Source organism: Oppia nitens, unplaced genomic scaffold (assembly GCF_028296485.1).
Source record: "Oppia nitens isolate AA-2021 unplaced genomic scaffold, nextdenovo-longstitch-racon4-pilon3 scaffold15_pilon_pilon_pilon, whole genome shotgun sequence".
Classification (NCBI taxonomy): domain Eukaryota; kingdom Metazoa; phylum Arthropoda; class Arachnida; order Sarcoptiformes; family Oppiidae; genus Oppia; species Oppia nitens.
In genome coordinates, this window is record NW_026533194.1 from 840,012 (window position 1) to 855,314 (window position 15,303).

Below are 15,303 nucleotides of genomic sequence, written 5' to 3' on the forward strand. Positions count from 1 at the left end.
TGGCCTTTTTTATGTTTGTTTGTTCTCTATTTTATATATAACTTATGTACTCTATAATGATAACAAATTATCTGTCGAACATTTAGTACTTTTTCTATGTATTGTTAAGCTCAACATACACTAACGTTTATGTGTCCCAATTGTTTGCCATATAATTATTACTGTAAAACCAAACTATTTGCGCCAATTTTGAAATATTAAATACTATTATATTTGAAAATCTATAAAAAAAAAAAATTATTTCTTTTGAAATATTATAATATTAATAATAATAAAAAATTAATGAATTAAATCAATTAATATAATAAATAACTAAATTAATGACAAAAAAAAACATTATTKTATTTTAATAAATATTTTTATATTTTACATRTATTTACACTTAAAAAATAATAGCGCATGAAAATAGTGTGAAATAAATAATAAACAAAACAAAAAAAGTTTTATAAACTTTATATTATTATTWTTTTTAGTAATAATAATAATTATAAAAACACTAAAATCTAACAAAATTCATTTTTTTAAAGAAAATTTAAATTAAATATTATAATAGTTAATGAAATAAATGAACCAAAACAACAACAAAAATACCGGTAATTATAAGAAAAACAATAAATATTTAAAATCACAATTAATTAACAATTATTGTCATTAAAAAAACAAAAAYAATTAATTTTAATTTATAAAAAACAAAAATAATTTCAATCATCTATCACTTGATCCAATGCTTCGGACACTGTTTTGAGTACTTCATAGTCTAGAAGATAGTATTCAACAAATTCATCGATAAGAAAGTCGTCGATCAGTTCCCAGTCCATGTCTGTAACGGTAAAGTCAGTGCCGTTACCGTCGCCGCCGATGCCCATCACGTTCTGGTAGGCCATTGACGACAGTTCTTCAATGTACAGATCGTTGTCGGACGCCGACGACAATGGCATCTCATCGATGGCCAAACCAAACGTTTGCCGAAAGTCATCGCTAGTGGCCTCTTCGTCGATGACCAGTCGGCAGTGATCATCGTTATTGTCCTCGGGCTCGGACTCGGCGTCCAAATCAATGTAAACGATTCGTTCGRTCTTTTTTTCGTTGGTGGCCATCGGTCGCGGTTTTGGTGTCCAGTTGTGTGAATTAATCGGCGRATGAAATAAACTTAKTTTTTTGACCACTTTTTCATTAATTGATTCATTGATTGTTTGACCGAAAAAAAYAAAAACAATTAATTCATTAATGATTAAGAGTTGACTAAAAAAATTAATAGAAAAGTTTCGAAACGCGTTCCGATTGGCTATCAATAGTGATCACTGATTGGTCGACACTATACGGCATCTATTGGTACTAATCATTAAACATGTTTCATACACTCTTCATTTCAAAAACAACRTTACAKAGAACTAACGTAATAGTTATATACATATTATTGTCAATCGGGGGACAAATCTATGGGTGTGTCAACTTAGATAAACAATATTGGGTATAATGAATGTATAAATTATATATTTGGAATGGGGGAGCAYTTAATATTGTATWTTATTTGTAATAGTGTTTATGAGTTGGTCCTCTCTCTCTCTCTCTCTCGTWATAAATAAATAATAATAAATACYAAACAATATATTGAAACAAATGTTTAAAAAAATATAAATAAATAACAAAACAAAACAATTATAATATTATTTATTTCAAATTATTGTCAACCGATCGGGTCTGRCAGTCAATWGTGTGACCACTATATTATCATTAMTGTTTGAMCGCAAAACAGCTGATCGATAGGATATATCATAATAATARTAATAATAATGGACCGACTGTTGGCCGACGGCCACATCGTTGATGTTGTAATGAATCGGATGACCATTGAAGACATACACCAAATGTTTGACCGCTCGCCCGATGCCGAACTCAGCGAACTGATCTACGAYGAGATATTCAATCGGCGACCAGCACTGGCCGTACGATCGTTGAAACTGTTTGCCGGATCACTAAAATCSGTAACAGTTTTACACAGTTTTGTCGACGACAGTCATAATCTTGTTTTTCGCATACGGATCAACCTATTGATGAAATTTGTACAAACGCTTAGTCGATTTCGTGGCCAACTGGCCGATGCCCGTATGATTACCGACGATTTAATACGTTTGGGCGCAGACTTTACCATCAATGAAAAGTACGATAACATTATGAAACTACTCGTACACAATGTGGCCATCAAATTGTGTTCAATCGACTCGCGTATTGAYTGGCAGTTTCAGTACATCTGGTTTTTAGTWCAAAAATCTGAATTTCGGCGGTCAGTTGTATTCAGAGAATTRCCGGACTATTGGTGCGGACGAGCCGTATCGCGACTCAAGCGTATTGACACTACTGGCGATGTCAAGCGCGAYAATTGTCGYAAATTTGTGATAATGTTGTTAATTAGCGGCAATTTTGCCGATTTTGATCGCCGACTGAAACCCGATGTGCTCAACGAATTGGACACGGATTCGCTACGATTGCTACTACTCTATGGATTTGATTTCAAAAAGAGTCTCATTGATCATCACAATAGTTGGTCCAATAATAATAATATTAATGTTAATCATATCAATAGTCACAACCAATCATCGGTGGTTGTCAACTGTTCCGATGACGACAAGCTATACAGCGATGATATGTACAAAGTGTCAAAAGTATTGGACAAATATCCGAATTTAGATGAATTTCTAAGAGTTAATCAATACTTTTGTCGACCACTTCCACTGAAACATTTGATTCGTATATACTATCGGCGCCGCGAGTCAACCAATTTGAATGACTACGTATTGCGATTGTTTAGGACGGATCTCATACCGCAACTAATCGCCGATTTTATGCGATATAAAGAGTTTATTGAGTTTTAAATTTTATTAGTATTTTTAAAACAAAACAAAAAAAATTATTTTTAAAGTAATTTTTTCCGTATGTTTATCTCAAAAAAAACAGTTGGTAATTATTTTGTATTATATTTTTAGGAGCTTTTATATATATATATATTTTTTTGCGGTATGCTTACCGTATATAATACATGACATTTTTTGATATGTTTTTTTAAAAAAATAATTTTTAACTTATGGGTACAAAATTATCAAGATAATTTKTGTGTGTGTGTGTGTCTCACAATTACCTGTATTACCACTCAAGGAGCGGTTGATTTTATAATTTTATTAATTATTATTATTATTTCTAATAGTGTTATACAAGTAATTTTTATTTATTTAATTTGTTTGTTTGTTTGTTTGTTTGTTTTAGATTTACCTTAATATAATTACCGTATAATAATATAATATATGTTTTTAATTTTWAAGTTAAYAATTTTATTTTAATTTTGCAAAATACTCTATTATTTTTTTWWWAAATAATAATAATGTTGACAAAGAAAAATAGTTTTAAACAGTTATGAACAGTATTATGAATATATTTGTTAAATTTGTCAAATATATATGTTATATAATTATATAATGTATACTATATTATATATAACTTATAGCTGTAAATACGGTTTAGTATTAATTAAAACAGTAATTAATTAATAAAAAAAAACAACAACAATGTAGTCATTCCCAAAAAATAAAATAAAAATTGATTTTTTATAGTAGTTTTTAATAATTTTTGTTGTATTTTTTTAGTAACTAGAGTCTAGATATTTATAGTGATTTTTTTATATAAAAAAACTATTACCATAATTAACAATTAAAAAAATTAATATTTTTAAACTAAAAAATAACTAAACATTCTATTAATTGAGAAATTATTTTTCAACAAAAAAAAAAATAAAATAAATTCACAATATAATATTATTTAGACTAATTATAWYATGGTAATTGTAACARGATACATTTTGTWCAATTATTGTCGAAATATGTCATGGGAATTTGTTATATTAAAACACTAATTATAAAAAGTATTTAAAAATCCATAACTTATAAAATAAATTATTAATTTTTAAAAAAACAATTTGTTTCAATTGATCTAAAATATAATGTGTTTATACAGTACTGTCTAAGGGATGTTATATTGAAATTAGAAAMACATTWTTTTTTTATTTAAAAAAAATMTAATTTTTATAATTGTTTACTATGTTTACCAATACTTGCGGGTATATTACGGCCGACGATCATCAATAAGACAGTGAAAAAAGTTARAATTTCGAGTAAGAAGAATATTGCCGACCAGTTATAATGTTTGGCTAATAGACTGAACGGTAGACCCGAAACAATRGCACCGACTGTGTGTGTGTGTGTGTGTCGTAACCGACCCGACAAAGAAACAAACAATCAATTATTAAAATATAATTTTTAAAACAAAGAGTTTAGATTACCGTTTGCGGCCAGAGCTACGATGGCATGGGATGTGCCGCTCAGATGTTGCGGAGCTGACTCAGAGGCTACGACACCGAATATGGCAATCGGACCGTACAGACAGGCGCCTAATACAAAGCCGACCGACGTTATCATCAACTGAGACGACTGTTCGGTGACATAGAATTGTAACAAATGAAGACAWACGCCGACGACTGTCATCATTGCAATGGCGATCGGCATTCGGGCGTTGGACGGCGTCAACGATGATGACCGCGACTTTTGACTACTACTACTACTGGYTTTAGATATATGCCGCCGAAGCATCAGATCGGTCAGATAGCCGGCCAGTGATCCGCCAAAAAAGCCGCCCGACTCGACACTGCTGGTAAACGATGAGCCTAACGGTGTGTTTGTKTGTGTGTTAATGAAATAGTTAGGGAAATACAGTATAGTTTACATGGCTTTCCCAAYCTGAGAAATACAGTACATACCTATCAATTGTGTGTGATGTCTGTCCTCAATCAGATACATTTGGCCCCAATCGACGGCACTGGTCTTCGAAGCGAATACACTCATATAGGACACACTGATCAGCCATAGAAACGGACTGTTCAATAGGTCTGTCCAACTTTGTTTGTCTGAGTTTTTATCTGACAAATAGTTTTAAAATTGTATTTTTGAGATCTTTTTTTAAAAAAAATTATCGTAATATTGAATAATACCTTTAGTTTTGTTGTCAGTTTTACTTTGCTGAGCGACAACCGGTTCAAGTCCCGCATCTTCGGGTCGATTGACAACAGTAACAGCAGCTATAGCGCCCATACCGATGGACAATGTGCCGGCTGCCAGTAGACTGGCCCGCCAGCCGTAATTCAATATGATAAAAGCCGCGACAAATGGCGATAAACCGCCCGATATGTTGGCCGATGCCGACAATAGTGACCAGAAGGTGCCGAACTGTGACGGCGCAAACCATTGGCGCAATACTTTGGCACAGGCCGGCCAACCGAATCCCTGGGCCAGTCCATTGACAAACCACAGGGCCGTAAATACGGTGATTGTGTCCGAATTGGCGAACAAAAGTGTAGCCAAACCCGACAATATGAGTCCCGATGAAAACAATAGACGTGAGGACAGCCGATCGGATAGTACGCCACCAATGAATTTGCTGATAGCGTAGGCTATGTTTTGTGAGCTAACTATGAGTCCTAAAAAATATGTTTATAAATAGTTTTAATTAAAGAAATTATTTTTAAAAAAAATTWATAAATGTTTGAAAAATGTTTTTTTTTTTTGTAAATTAAAGTTATAATATATTCGWTTGATTATAATTTAATTAAATATTAAATTATTTTTGAAAATTGTTTTATTTACTATAGCATATATATATATATATATATATATATATTCTAAATAAATTTTAATCAAATTGTAATAGCATTGAAAAAAATATTGGTATAATTTTTATYGCCAGATATTAGTTGAATATTTWGTGAAAATTATAATTGATATGCTATTATTATTGTATAATAATAATACCTGAATAGTAATAATAATAATAATACCCGGTTTTAAAAATCTGAAAGTTGTTATTACATAATAAATGCTTGTATATAAAAATGATCTAAAAAAATGATTCAAAATCGATTATTTTTTTAAATATAAATTTCATATAAATTTTATATACAAGTATATATATAAGCTTATTAATAATTTAATATATTTTTTGTTTCACGGGTATTATTATTTATTAATAGATAACAAGTGATAGTATATGTGAGATAAAATAAAAATAATTGTGTAATAAATAAATAAATAGTCTAAAAAAATCGGATTAAATATATTTTTTTCTCAACATTTCAAGGATTTTTTTTGTTKAAACAATTTTTTTAGCAATTTCTTTAAATAATGATTTTGTTTGTTTGTCTGTCTAATTGTATTATTACACTGTATTACTAAACAATTATAGTGATAGAAAATAAATTGAGTATTAATTTTAACCTCATTTTTTTTGCTAATAAATTGATATTTTTGTGTTATAATACATTAAAGTGCACACAAAAAACAATTGATAAAATTATATCAYAAATATCGCTAAAAAACATTTTTATATCATAAAAGTGAAACTCAATCACTCATTATTATTATTATTATTACTGTTTTATATCATTTGGGAATTTCAATGATAATCAATAAATATTATATCAATTTATTAATATTTCTCAATAATTTGATTATTTTGATCAAAAAAACAACTAATTAACAAATTTAGTAATAAGTGTTTATACAAACTTTACTGTATATATATATATATATATATATATATATATATATATATAAATATATATATAACAATTAACTAAAAAAATAAATCTTATTTTTTAAAAAAAAATCTGATACATATTTACAGCAAAAAAATTAGATAAATTCATTGCACAAATAAAAAAAATTAAATGTTTGGCAATAAAAATTATACTACAGTTTAGCAATAAATATAACTTTGAAAATAATAATTATATCTTAAATACTATTTATTTATTTTTTTAAAAAAAATATTGATATAATAAAATATTAATTAATGATTTATTTATTTAGTTTGTTGTATTAGCACACACATGCCTGCATCACTTTTTTGTAGGCCATTCCTCATGAGCTCCGGCATAGCCAGGGATACACTTTTGCGATTGTAGGCATAAAATGCATAACCAATAAATAAGGTTAAAAATATCGACCATTGATAGTATTTTAAAACATTATTACTATTATTATTATTAATTTTATTATTATAATCACTGGTTTTTGATTTTGATTTAATTTTCGGAGACATTATTATTATGTTTTGCAATATTTAAAAATATTTATTTATAAAATAACTTTTTTTGCAATTAATTTTATTGCCATATACTGTATTATATTTTACAAAACTATAAATAATTATATATATATAATAATCAAATGAAAATATAAATAAAATTTTTATTAGATTATTATTTGTTTAAAACATAAATCTATGAATACATTAGTTTTTCATATAAATCATTAATTAATTAATTAATTAATTAATTCAATAATAATAAGTCKATTATATTTTGTGTCGTACRCTATGAGGAAATAACAAAATAATTTTTTTAATATTAAACTAAACAAATTTCATCTCATAATTGCTATGTTGTTAAGTGTCTTATTTAATAATAATTATGATAACAAATATATATATATATATATATATATATATATATATATCGATGAGAGATATAATACTGTATTTATAAACAAATAATATTTATAAAAATAATAATAATAATAATATTTTATATAAACCATAAACTTTTACTTTTAGCTACAAATACTGCATAATATTAATATATTGTGATATTAAAAAAATTAATAGATATATATATTTGAAAAATGATTGACATTATAAACACACACACAGATTGTGAAAAAAAATTTTTTTTAGTAATTTTAGTTTACTAAAAAAATCACAAAAATTGTAGCATGATCATTTATAAATTATAATTCAATATAACTAAACATATTATATTTTGACAGCCATTAATACGATTCAAGGATTTAATTTTTAAACAAACATATTATATATATATGTTATATAAACTGTCAAACAGTATATGATATAAAACTAGTTATTTTTGAAAATATATTACTAAACAAAACTAAAAATATAAAATAATTATTATAATTAATTTTAAWAATGATTAACTTTTTATTATATATAMATTATTAAAATGTCACATGATGTTTATTATAATAAGCTAGATATTTTAATTTATAAAATATATATATATATATATATGATTATATATGATCAGCATTATTAGTACACATGATTCAAAAAATTAAAAAAAGTTACTAGTACATTTTTTATTTGATTTGATTTAATCACACATACATTTAAACACACGTGTTTAGTATTGTGTATTATCACATTTTGATACTGGATACTACTACTTTTTTTTGTATATGATATAAATTATGTCACATTAATGATACAATTTTTTTATTATTATTATTAATTTTGTATTTTTTACAAAAATGATGGGTTGATAAWAATTTTATTATATATAATTTTTTTKTTGYTGAATGTTTTGTTTATTTATGTGTACTTGAATGTACTGTATTAATGTACATGTTAAGTTTACACATTTTGTAAATGTATAGACTATTATGCAATATACCAGTAATATACTGTATACAGGTATAGAAACCATGTATTAGTACTGTATCTATAAATACTATAAATAGTTACCATCAATACAGTGTATATTATTGAGCCCCATCTACAGTTTAAATAAATTATATGTACTTGAACATTTTTTAGCCAACAAAAATACTTATAAATTATTTGCTATATTAGATTTGTAACAAGGTAATAATAATAATAATAACTATTATTATTTAATATAAAAATAAACTGTTTATAAAATATTTATTAGAAAATAAAATTAGTTAATAAATTTAATTGTAAACCAAAATTCAAAGTATATAAGTTTATAATTTATTTGATAAGTTTATGTTTTGAAATTCAATATTTATTATATAACAAATTGACATATGATTTTTAGTAAGTTTTATTTATAAATAAATTGTTTAATTTTAGCAATTAATCATAGGGTCTGAATTTAATTAGAAATATATATATATATAAAAATCATTATTTATCAATATTTGTTATCAATATAGAAAAAAATCTAATAAATTAATGATAAATTTATTTGTCAATAAATTTTTATAAATGTAAAAAAATATATAAATATAATTTTGTAATGTTTAAATAAGCTGTATTAAAARTAAAGTCATAATTTAAAAATTAATATTTRMAATTTTGTRATAATTTASWTTATATTTTAAATTTTTATTAATTTTATGATTKYAAACAGTTTTATATATTGTATAWATGTATTTTAATATTTAAAAATAATTTAATAACTTAAATAGCAGTTTAATAAAATTTATATAATAATTTTTTCTATAAAATTACTCAAATTATTGTAGCAATTGTTTGTTTTTATATTATTTATTGTGGAAATTTTTTTATAAATGTTTATTTGATTAGTAAAAATATATATTATTAATATWATCAATGATTATTATAATAATAAMTAWTTAAAAAATTGTAAATATTTTTCGATAATCAATCAATATTTGAAATTAAATATTTTTTTTAAATAAAAAGCTGTMTTTTATATTAATTAAATTGAAATAAAATAAAATTAGTGCTAATTAACWATATATATTTTATTTATATATTATGATATATTAARTACAATATAATAATATAATTAGTKTATGTTTTAGATTTAGTCYTATGATAAAAWTMAAAAAATTATGTATATTTATTTAAGATTACATTAACTATTGTTAATTTTAACTGTAATTTACATTTTTTTGTATGTTTGTTAATAGTTGTCTTAAATTACCAGATAATTATAGTTAAATTTATATCCTTACACATTACAATTTACAAATCATTAAAAATGTTATTTTATTGTATTTTAATACATTAATAAATATTTTAATATGCAATAATAATTGCTAAAATATACTTTATCATTTTTGTATAATATTATTTTTTACTATATATTTAACACATTAACATAATAAAGTACAGTATCTTCCCAAATTTAATTTTTTTAAAATAATTGCTCAAAGTCAATGACAAATATATATACAGTATATATATACTGTATATATTATATATAAACTTAAACAATTTAAATAAAATTAACAAACAAAAAAATGTATATACAATGTAATAATATTAATACTGTATATATATATATAAAAACTTTAAAACAATTATTGTTATATTAGATGCAATATTTAGATAAGAAATAAAAATCAAGGTTTGAATATTTAATTATTATTAGTAATAATAATATTATTATTTCCTAATTTTTGTTTTAATATCATTTTTTCTTGATTTCTAGATATAATTTTTTTAGGGTATAATGTAAATGTATTTTTTTGTTAAATTCAATACATTTTGTTTAATTTTAATTATTGCCAATAATAATAATGATGATGATAATTATAAATAAATAAAAAAATTTAAATTAAACAGTAAATAGTTATTGAAAAAATTTGTTAATAAAATTATTGTAGTTTTATAATTATCGTGTCTATAATTATAAGAAATTAATACATAATTATTAGTATTTATTTATTTAGTAAAATAACAAAAATATTATTCAATAACAAAAATTTTGTTATTATTTAAAATAAATTATTTGCAACACATTTTACTAGAAAAAACAATTGGCAAAAAACAACAAACAAATAGCAATAAATCATTAAATAAATAAAATGCTATCGTAATAATCGTTAAAATAATATCACTATAATAATAACAATACTTATATATATATATATTTTAAAAATCTATTGATAAWTATTATTATTTTTAAAAAATATTTATATATATATTATTAACCAAAATCTTGACCAATTTTTTAAGGTCTACTAAAAATTAATTATTTCATTATAAACCTACGTAAACTTAGTTTATATATATATATATATATGCAATATATATATATAAAGTTTTTTTGTTTGTAAAAACTAAATATACTATACATATAATTTTTTTTTTTGAAAATAAAACAATAAAAACATATTTTCTATAGACAAATAAATTTTTATAATTAATTATACAGTTCATGATATAATATCTATTATATGTTATAAGTTAATTTCAATAATAATAATAATAGTTTATATATATATATATATTGTAAACTATATGAGTTTAGAGATTATTTATATTATAATCCTTGAGCTAAATGGTTAGATAATAGAAATAATATATAATATATATAAACATTTACAATAATGTAATGAAAATTTTGATGGATTAATAAWCTTGTWACTCAAAAAAAAAATTAAAAAAATAATAATAAAATAAATTGATACACTTGAAAATAATAAATTATAAAAAATTATGTAATTTGATTTTCATGAATCTTATTTTTGATGAAATTAATTTTTCTATTTTTTTATCTAATATATTCAATATCTATGATTCATAGATAATCTATTTATTTATTTTTTGTATTTTTAAAAACTATATAATCATAACTTGTAACTGCTTATACAGTTTTTTTGTGAATTGTTTAAATGTAATAGTTTTAATCTAAAATAAATAATAGTATTTTTTTATCATTAACAATTATTATCATCATCATATGATAGGTATGTAGTACATACTATGTACAATATATCTACAAATGTATTACTTAGAGAGAGAGAGAGAGAGAGAGAGAGAGAGAGAGAGAGAGAGAGAGAGTCAAAAAAATGATAAATTGTTTATTTAGTATAATTTTAATCTATTRTAATACAAAATATTGTGAATACAGTGTTTATTATTATTATATTATACAGTATATGATTATTCATTGAAATGACATTGACTTTATACGCCAATTATCGGACAAAACACATGGTTTCAACATTTTTATACATTAATATATAAAACAACAACAAAAATGATCATTAAATACATGGGATTTTTATTATTATTTTTGATTAACTAAACGAAAACACGTTTCACATATTTATTATCATAATTTTGGATATCATAGTCATATAAATTACTACTACAATGTACTACTAAAAATTAATGGACTTTTTTTTTGTTAGGGGGTATATTTGTGTGGCAAACAATAATAATTTGATATTAAAATCAAATAATACAGTATATTATACAGTATTTTTCAAAAATTGCATTTATATCTTAAGATATATTATTTATTAATATATAAAATCTTATCAKAATAACAGTAAATGTTTAGTAATACGATATATATATATATATATATATATATATATATATATATATATATATATATATATATATATATWTATWTATTTATCATAAATATMATTGTAATTATAATTGTAATTTTGAATAATTAACAAAACATTTRATTTAAAAATAGATACGACATGTATTGATACAGTATTTACAGTATATATATATATATAATGTRTGGAAAAGTTATATGATTTTTTTAAAGGAAACGTTAGCAACCTATCCCTAGAGGTATAGGTAGTCTATGTCTAAAAAATGTCAAATAAAAGGTTAATAAAAAAAATATTTAATAAAAACTTGTTTTTCTTTATTTGTTTGTAATTATTGTATTAATTTAATTTAATAAACTATATAAAATTTATCAACTAATAAACATTAAATGAWATAATAAAATAGCAATTTTTRTTAAAATACTTTTAGCATAATAAAAAAAATTATAAGCTATTTGTTTATTAATGTCAATTTTATGGATAAATAATTTTGATAAAACCAAAATWAAAAAAAWTAATATTATACTTATATATTAAATAAAAAGTTTTAAACAAAATAATAATTTAATAAATCATTTCCTAAACTAAACTATTGCTTATAATCAATCTCTCCCCCCTAAAACATTAAGCAAATTATTTATGCCATTTTTATGTATTGGGTGCTACCCTAAGTATATTATAAAATTATTAGATTTATTAGATATACCTACCTGTGCTCTAGATTATTGTCCAGAATTTATTATTTTAATAAAAAAAATATTTTTTATATTTGATAAATATTTTAATTGATAAAAATCAATAGTTTATTTTTTTGTTAACCATATTTTGAAATTTATTATATTACAATATTTTTTWAAAAACAACATTTATTAATTAATACAATTAAGTTTGTCTAATCTGTTTGATTTAATGTTGAATTAATTAATTCAATTGTTTTCCTTGAGTTTATTAGTGTCTATAATGTMTTAAATCTTTAAAATAATAATTTAATAGTAATATTCAATAATAATTAAAAAAATAAAGGCATCGATTGTGTAAACTTGAAAATAGCATACATATAAAATAGTATAACCAAATTATTTTTTTTCAAAATATGTATATACAGTATATATATATATATATATATGAATCTGATATTAATATCTATAGCACCGGGYAATTAGGGCTCATAATTGTTTGTTTAGCTTATATACATACATCTAAATATATAATATATACATATACTTATTCAATCATTTACTCACTCAGTCACTCACACACCCGCCCTATGATAACACCGTTAGGCAAGTAATAATAATACCACAAAACATGAGTCCTCGAAAAACAAAAAAATAAATAAATTTCAAAGTCAATAATATAAGCAATTTTTTTTAAATATATTTTTATATTAAACAAAACACTAATTACAATATTATTTTAATGTTATTTAATATTTAAAAATAAATAATTTATTTTTTTCTTTATTAATACAATAACATAATATAYAGTAATAAAAGAAAAGAAAAGGGATTTCAAGGATTAGCCGAAAAATGTCTTGAAGTCAGGTATTATGCACTCAGATATGTATTTGTAACCCAACTTTCCTCTCCCTCCTCACTCTCACTCACTCWCTCWCTCTCTCTCTCTCTCTCTCTCTCTCTCTCTCTCTCTCTCTCTCTCTCTCTCTACCTCTTACACGACTGGCCAGTGTTTTAGTARTATAATTACTCCAAGGATTGGGAGAGAAAAAGCGAAAAAAATTTAGTATATAAAGAGCACCGTTAGCTTAGAAAAAATTATCCAAAAAGTTTTTAAAGCAAATTTCAAACTTTCAGTTTAATTTTTTTGTGCAAACTTTGCCAATCACTTCCCAAACGCAACAACAATGAACTCATTGGTATGAATATATACATCACTGGATATTATTATTATTATAACTATTTTTTATATGTGACTAATTGCTAATCCCTGTACTCTTGTTTTTTTTGTTGGTACGACCACTTGGATACCCTTCCCCCCCACACACACACACACACACACACTAACCCATTCATCAGATCGTTTTGTCCGCTCTTCTCGGTCTGGCCGTTGCCGTCCCACCGGCAGCCGTCTCGTACGCCGCTTATGACGCACCAGTCATCGCCAGCCATGGCTATGGTCTCGCCGGTAACGGCTATGGTCTTGTCGGTAACRGCATTGGACTTGTCGGTAACGGCTATGGTCTTGCCGGTCACGGTTACGCCGCCGCACCAGTAGCTGTCGGACACGGCATTGCCACCAGCTATGCCACCCGTGTTGCTCACCCAGCCGTCGTGCATAGTGCCCCCGCTGTCTACTCGCACGGTTACGCTTCAGCACCCATTGTCCGTTCAGTAGCTCACGCCCCGGCCATCCTCGGCGCTCGTGCCTACACCACCAGCTACGGTCACGGTATTGCCGCCGCACCCGCCGTTTTGKCCACCGGACACGGTTAYGGTTTGGCCGGTCACGGTCTCGCCGCACCCGCTTTGTTGGCCGGCAAAGTCTAACAGCAACAACAACAACAACAAAAGCTTCGGTAGTTTTTATCGTTGACTTATAATTGTCTGAAAAGAGAGAAAGAGTTATCCTTTTTTTTATATATGATTTCATGTTTTAAAAATAGTTTTTTTTRTTGTTGTTTTTAATTCTCAATTTGAGTGTTTAAAACAAAACTAATSAATATTTTTATTTAAAAAAAAAATATTTTTTATGTTTTTGTTTAATCACTCATTCATCTCCCAAAATTGTGATCCATTTTTTATATATAAAAATATTATTGTTTGTTAAGTTTGATATATATTTTTTTAGAGATCTATATATATATATATATTGTATACACTCTTATGTTTTCTTATGATGAAATAAAACCTAAAAAAAATAATTCTTTAAAATCTAAATTTGTTTTATTATTTTWTTTATTAGTAATTAAAAATTATTAATAGTATTATTTATTTAAAAAAATCATTTTAATTACATTTTTTCAATTTTTATTTATTTGATTAWACAATTTGCTAATAATTTTAATTGTATTTTTTTATATATAAATTTAAACACAAAATCACAATAATATTATAATAAATTAAAACTAAATGTGTGTTAAATAATTTATATAATTATAATCTACTATATTATTAGTTAAATTACAATTTGAGTATTAATATAAATTTTTATC

General features: G+C 23.9%; 1 protein-coding gene across 1 annotated transcript; it reads right to left on the minus strand.

Annotated features, from left to right (window-relative positions):
- Positions 1-4,073: 4,073 nt before the first annotated feature.
- On the minus strand, positions 4,074-14,428 carry LOC128964899 (glucose-6-phosphate exchanger SLC37A4-like). The gene is made up of 6 exons (XM_054311559.1): positions 14,157-14,428; positions 6,933-7,072; positions 5,036-5,521; positions 4,805-4,963; positions 4,331-4,711; positions 4,074-4,237 (listed from the first exon to the last, which is right to left on the minus strand). Exons 1-6 carry the CDS (start codon positions 14,426-14,428, stop codon positions 4,074-4,076), a joined length of 1,602 nt encoding a protein of 533 aa, XP_054167534.1.
- Positions 14,429-15,303: the final 875 nt, after the last annotated feature.